The sequence below is a fragment of the Mus pahari genome, chromosome 7 (assembly GCF_900095145.1).
Source record: "Mus pahari chromosome 7, PAHARI_EIJ_v1.1, whole genome shotgun sequence".
Classification (NCBI taxonomy): domain Eukaryota; kingdom Metazoa; phylum Chordata; class Mammalia; order Rodentia; family Muridae; genus Mus; species Mus pahari.
The window spans coordinates 107,047,712-107,054,751 of record NC_034596.1 but is presented as its reverse complement, the minus strand read 5'-3'; the positions used below and the strand labels follow the sequence as shown (position 1 = coordinate 107,054,751).

General features: G+C 54.2%; 1 protein-coding gene across 5 annotated transcripts in view; it reads right to left on the bottom strand.

Annotated features, from left to right (window-relative positions):
- Pacs2 (phosphofurin acidic cluster sorting protein 2) overlaps nucleotides 1-6,109 on the bottom strand; it is a 62,086-nt gene extending 55,977 nt beyond the window's left edge. For 4 of the 5 annotated variants that reach the window (XM_021201825.2, XM_021201823.2, XM_029540688.1 and 1 more), the window contains exon 1: nucleotides 5,939-6,109. In XM_021201825.2, coding sequence (XP_021057484.1) covers nucleotides 5,939-6,057 — 119 coding nt within the window. In that variant the 5' untranslated portion in view covers nucleotides 6,058-6,109. Of the gene's footprint in view, nucleotides 1-5,498; nucleotides 5,623-5,938 lie in introns of those variants that run through there. The other variant, XM_029540689.1, reaches the window with a different exon arrangement.
- Between the last annotated feature and the right edge of the window lie 931 nt (nucleotides 6,110-7,040).

The following is a 7,040-nucleotide window of genomic DNA, read 5'->3' as shown; positions in this document are numbered from 1 at the left end:
ACACACACACACACACACACACCGCACGCACGCACACACGCACACACACACACACACCGCACGCACGCACACACACACACACACACACACACACAGCACGCACGCACACATACACACATGCAGGCATGGCGGCGGCAGGGGAAGGTAGGGGTGGAGGTTGTTGTTAGTTTGGTTTGGTTTTGGTTTTTTCCAGACAGGGTTTCTCTGTGTAGCCCTGGCTGTCCTGAAACTCACTTTGTAGACCAGGCTGGCCTCTGCCTCCTAAAAGCTGGGGTTAAAGGCAAGTGCTACCTCTTACCAATGGAGTGAGTATTTAATGTCCACCAAAGATAATTTTGTATCAGTCTATTTATGCCAGGGGGCATGTGCAGACAGGAAGACAACTTGTGGAGTGGGTTTTCCCTTTATAAAGTGTGTATCCCAGGATGGAACTCAGGTCACCAGGCTTGGTTGCCACCTCTACCTACTGAGCCATCCATCTTGCCATTGCAACTAATGATGTTTTGAAAAGTCATATTCAGCCATAATAGAATGAGACTCTTTTTTTTTTTTTTTGGTTTTTCGAGAGAGGGTTTCTCTGTGTAGCCCTGGCTGTCCTGGAACTCACTCTGTAGACCAGGCTGGCCTTGAACTCAGAAATCCACCTGCCTCTGCCTCCCGAGTGCTGGGACTAAAGGCGTGTGCCACCACGCCCGGCTAGAATGAGACTCTTGACTCTCCTTCTGTTGTCTCTTCAACAATGACAACAGATCCCTTGATGACCATGCCACAACGGTGTACTGAGGTTCATTTCTGTAATCCCAACACTCAGAAGGCTGAGGAAAGAAGAGGACATGTAGAAACCGGCCTGAGCTTCATAGCCAGGCAGTGGTGGCACATGCCTTACTCTCTGAATTTGAGATCTACAGGACAGCCTGGTCTACAGAGTGAGTTCCAGGACAGCCAGAGCTACACAGAGAAACTTTGTCTGGAAAAAAAAAAAAAGTTAAAACAGCTGTTCAGGCAGGACACAGACAAACCCATGTAAGTTGGGTGCCACGCCCATAGCTCAGTGGCAGAGCACCCCATTTCTATATATCTGTATCTGATCAGCATACTGAAACCTGTTGACACTCCCCACCTCCAAGAAGAGTCTTAGAAAAATTCACCACCCTGTTCAGGACCACAGGGAGAGTAGAAGAGTGTGCCCTCCCCTTAAACTGGAGGAACAGAAGATGGCTTTCACTATGATGTCCACAATGTGAACATTAAGGAATGAGTCTGACACACACACACACACACACACACACACACGTGACTTGTCAGCAGAACCCACACATTCCTCAGGATGCATCACAGACCTCAGTCAAGGCAAGGCGTATGCCTGAGAAGAAACTTGGAGTCAATGGAGGATGCATGGGCATTTCAAACCCCATCTGAAGCCACAGTCACAATTAACCCAGCCAGTGGCAAAGACAGACACAGAGAACATTCACACCCTTGAAATTTCTAAGACAGGACAGAGAAGCAAATAAAACACTGGGCTTTACCAAAATCAAAACCCCTGCTCAGAGCTGGGCACACACATATATCTGTGGTCCCAGCCACTCAGGAAGCTGAGGCAGGAGAGTCACTTGAGCTCAGGAGGCCAGTATGAGCAGCATAGTGAGACCAGTGTCAAGTGAAATCACAGAGCGCACCCATGAAGAAGAGCAGAAACACTGGCAATGAGCATCCACTTCCACTGCATGAGGACACTTCAGCTTAATGAGGAAAACAGATCCTTCCCAGAAAAAACCAAGAGATAGCCTCCAATTCAGAAATGCAACCACAGGCTGGTGAGATGGCTCAGTGGGTAAAAGAGCACCCGACTGCTCTTCCGAAGGTCCGAAGTTCAAATCCCAGCAACCACATGGTGGCTCACAACCATCCGTAACAAGATCTGACCCCCTCTTCTGGAGAGTCTGAAGACAGCTACAGTGTGCTTACATATAATAAATAAATAAATATTAAAAAAAAAAAAACCAGAAATGCAACCACTCGCGGAAAACCTCTTGGCATGACCCACCTCCAAAGAGAGTCTAAGAAAAACTTAGCATACTGCCCAGGACCACTGGGGAAGTAGACGGCTGGGCCTTCACCTTGAACTGGAGCTTTCTTATGAAATCGCACATACCAACCCCCCTCCACTGCTGCTATCAGCCACCCAGGTCCACAATGAGCCCTGTGACAATAGTAACCAAATGACAGCCCAAAACTACAAAGAATCCAAAGTCCGAATCCAATGTGGGTTCATTTGTACAAGGGAGTACTATGTAACAACAAAAAGGAAAGTCTCCTGACAAAAAAAGCAGGGAATCCATCAAAGGCGGCCTCACTCCATCCACGTGGCCCTCTGGGGAGACCACTGTGTGAGAATCCATAGCTGGCCTGGCAGCATTACGGAGGACCAAAGACGGATGAGAGCTGCTCTCTGGGATGACAGAGCTGTCTGTCCCTTCCACAAACACACACCTACAACGGTGTGCACTCAGACCACACTGCTGCCCAGACGCCTTTCCTTAAGTGAGCCAAAGACAGGCTAGAAGTCAGTAGCAGTAAGAACAGAGGCTTGTGAACAATAAGCAGGTGCACAGAGATTGGAAATGTGTTAATAAACGTCAGCAAGAAAAGAATTCAAGTGGGAAGTACAAAGGTCCAAAGTGCTAAAGACCCTGCTGAACAGTGGCTGGAACGGGCGAGGTCTCTGAAATCCCAGCAGTACGGCAGGGGCAAGATGCTGGCTGTCCGCAGCAGCCCGGTGCACCAAGCTGCTGAGGCAAGGTGAACTCAGCAACACTGCTGGGTCACCATTGACTATCAGGAGTTGGGTCCTCCCTCCCACCAGCCCCAGGATGCCTAGCACCCAGCTCTCCACAGGATAGAGAGCTGTCTCATTGCCTCCAGGAGGGAAAGAAGGAGAACTGAAACTCAAGCAAATGAGGAGGGAGGAAGGATACCACCCCCACCTCAGCACCCTACTCACCTGGGCAACCCTGACGGATACAGGCAATTAATTGAAAGGGGGCATCTCAACAGTTTAAGGGGAGAAAAGATTATTATCCCCTATAGAATTTGCTAAGACTCAAGTAGGGAAAAGGAGAAAGAAAAATTGGCAAAAGACACAACTGAATTTCACTAACAAGGAAGTACAAATGGTCTAGATTCATAATCAGAGAAACTCAAACTAAAACCACAACACTGTTTCACACCCACCAGCTTGGCAAGAACGCAAGACAGTGAGGATTCTCACCCTGATGCTGGGGGCTGGAGCTGGCACAACTGTTTTGGGAAGCAACTGAATAGTAACACCAAGCGAACACACACCCACACCCCTAAATCCTCCTACTTGACAAAACGTGATCAAGGCAGTCCTGTCTGCCTCAGGGACAGGCATGCACACAGGAGATTCATAAGAGAACCTTCTCTGCGGTGGCCATGGCAAAGGGGTGACCAGGTAAAACCTGACAATGCCCCACAGCATGAGTCCAGGTATTATCACTCTAAGGAGTGTATGCAGCAATGTGCATCAGCCACCAGCACAGATGTAGCTCAGGGAAGACCTGACCAAAGCCAGCAGTGAAGACTGAAAAGACCCAGGGAACACAATCCTGATCCTGTCTGCAGAGAGTGCCCAAAGAATAGCACTGCCCAGCAAGTGGCCAGAGGGTGTGTGCTGGGGGTGAGTGCTGAGTGCTGAGGGTAAGTACTGACTGAGTGCTGAGAGTCTGAGGGTGAGTACTGACTGAGTGCTAAGGGTGAGTGCTGAGAGTGAGTGCTGAGCACTGAGGGTGACTGCTAAGAGTGAGTGCTGAGGGTGAGTGCCGAGTGCTGAGAGTGAGTAGGGAGAGTGAGTGCTGACTGAATGCTGAGGGTGAGTGCTGAGTGCTGAGGGTGAGTGCTAAGTGCTGACTGAGTGCTGAGGATGAGTGCTGACTGAGTACTGAGGGTGAGTACCAACTGAGTGCTGAGGGTGAGTGCTGACTGAGTACTGAGGGTGAGTACTGACTGAGTGCTGAGGGTGAGTGCTGACTGAGTGCTGAGGGAGTGCTAAGTGCTGATTGAGTGCTGAGGATGAGTGCTGAGTGCTGACTGAGTGGTGAAAATGCTGACTGCTGAAGGTGTGTGCTAAGTGCTCAGGGTGAGCACCAAGGGTGAGCACCTCTGGCAGCAGAGTGGAGAAGGACACAGGTCAGAAAACAGGCAGCACTGTCCTGATACTCCATACTTTAACACCCACAGCACCCCAACACCTGCTGGGGCTCACCCTTTTCACATCTCCCCCGTGTGTAAGCCTGTCCTCAACCAGCCTTCCCTGACCCCTACCTTCTCCTGTAGAAAAAGGGTCTTCTAGGTTCTTCAAGAACATAGACCACAGCAGGCACAGTGCACATGCCTATAATCCCTGTACACAGGAGGGAGAGGCAGGAAGACTGAGAGTTCAAGGCCACCCTGGGCTACAAAACAAGTTCAAGGCCATTCATGACCACAAAGCAAAACCCTGTCTCAAAAGAAAACAAAAATCATCCACCTTTAAAGGGAATAAAACGGCCTCTCTCCCCTTCCTTCCTAGGTTTAGGCTTCAGTCTTAGGTGAGTGTGCTACCCGTATCTGTAGTTCTAACTCTACAAGAACTTCAAGTGCGTGTTGGGGATGTGGATCTCAAGAGCACAGGCGTTGAAGAACAGCCTCAGCGACATAATGAAATTCAGTGTTTCTAAAGAGGAAGAAAGGGGGAATAGGAGAGGGGGGAGAGAGAGAGAAAGGCTGACCGGTGTATGTGGGGGGGGGGGCACGGGGACCCTTGGTTCTCATTTAGGGAACTCAGAGACTGCTAAAGGAATACAAGGGCCAGTGTGAAGTCTCGGGGCAATGATGTTGAGAGCCAGAATTAAGTGGTGGTGGGGGGACAGCACATTCCTCCCTCCCCCCACCCTGCTTTGGGGGCCTGGGCGATGCTCCCACGGAGACAAACGCTGACCCTCAGGTCTCAGCCCTCCAGATGCTCCTCAGATCTAGGAATTGTGTTCAGTGCCACTTTCCTTTCCCAAAGCCACAGACAGACCCAGAGGGCCTTGTGCATTCTAAAAGGGTAAAACCACTATCTAGTGGCCTCTGTACCCCAACACCACTCTCAGAGGCCTGCTGAAAGGACACAGAAAGTTCCCCTTCTCCTGCCTAGTCTCGCTGCTCAGATCCCCCTCCAGTCCAAGTTCTGTGCCTGGAAGGCTCTTTGGTGATAAGCCCACTTTCCCTGTCTCCCCAGAGGGAAGCCTGGAGCGCCCTCAGCCTGGTGTTTAGAGTTCCTCTTTTCTCTCACTAGCTCCCGAGTAGGATCCAAGTCAAGAAATCACAAAAGTTTCAAGCTGGGCAGTAGAATGGGAAGCTGTAGGTCCACACAGAGATGGGTGGCCACAGCGTCCGCCCAGTGGGTAGATCTTGTCTAACCCTTTCCATGGGGCGAGGAGGAGGTCGCCTACCCAGGGGAGAGAGGCCAGGCTTGTGCAACGGCAAAATTAACAGCTCCAAGCAAAGAGTACAACGGTCTCGGGAGCTCTCGCCACGACGCCCGACACAAGGCCGACAGGTGAAGAGAGCGCAGACCTCACCCGCAGGGTAGATGGAGAGGCGACAGCGGCGTGTCCCGTGAGCCTCAGGCCCAGGCCTCTGGGGTGTGACAGTGCCGCTGCACGCCGGAGGAGAGCTGGGGCACTAGCAGAGAGCTCGACCGCCTGAGGTCCGCCGCGCAGCCCGGCCCGGGACGCAGGTGTCAAGGTGCGGGCAGAGCACTGGTCCGGCGAGCCGCAGGCCCGCTGCCCCGCCCCGGCCCTCGCCTTGCAGTCACCCGCGCGCGCTCGGGGGCGCAGGGTCCGGGCCCGCAGGCAGGTGCGCGCGGACAAAGCGCAGCACGGGGGCGTACCTGGGCACGCAGCTGGGGCTGGAGCCGTCCACCTCCCAGGTGGCAAACAGGTTCATGGGCACCGGAGTGTTGAGCGCTCCGGGCGCGCCGGGCAGGCCGAGGCGGCCCCGCTCGGCCATGGCGCCGGCCCCGCCGTCCCTCGGCGGCCTGGGGCTGCGCCGGGCCGCGGGAGCGCGGCGGGCGGGCGGGCCGGGCGCGCGGAGGGCGGCGGCGCGGTCACATGGCGCCGGCGGGCGGCGGGAGTCCGGCAGGCCCGCGGGCGGTGTCCAGGCTGCGCCCGCGCCCCGCCCCCTGCCGCACCGCGCCGCCTATTGGCCGACGGGGCAGGGCTCGCGCGGCGCACCCAATCACCGCCCACCGGAAGTGAGGCGCGCGCCCCAGGGCGTCTCCGGCGCCCAGCCGCGAGAGCGAGCGCGCGCGGCGGTGCACGGGCTGTGCCCTCTCGGGGACTCAGGCGAGCGACGCGGTGGCTGCGGGAGTGACCGGGTCTACGAGCCCCTCACGCTCTCTGCGGCGGACCGCGGGCCTAGGGACGTGCCCATGTACCCCGGTGACTCTCATCCGGTTGCCATCCCGCGTGTCCCCGCACGGGCCCCTAAGGCCTCACACTCTGTAGGCCCCACCCACCCTTATTCCTTGAGGAGTTTCAGCCACCATCTGTCCTCCCTAGCTGCCCCATCCAGCAACCTCCGCCCATCCAGCCTCCTCCTACATTCAGCAGTGCTTTCTTTCTTTTTAAGTTTTTCTCAAGAGCATCTCAAATATTTGGTACAGGGTGCATTCTGCCTTGCTCGCAGTGAACTTGGGCCAATAAGGAGGGGCGGGTGGCCGATCAGACTGCAGGGCCCCGCGGGCAGGGGATTCCAGGCATGGCCTAGGGAAGGCCGGCTAGGCTCTGGGCCTCAGGAAGAAGCTCACAGAGGCAGATGTCCCTCCCCCTCTTTTTGGCTGTCTTTGGTCAAAGTCAACAAATTTAGGGAAAAGCTTTTCTGGCATGTCTTGTTTCTTTGTATCCACGGCTTTACACAATTGCCTTTTCTCCCGCTAGGTTACATGTCTTATTATCTACGAGTAAGTTTATTGAAACAATTCTAACTCAAAC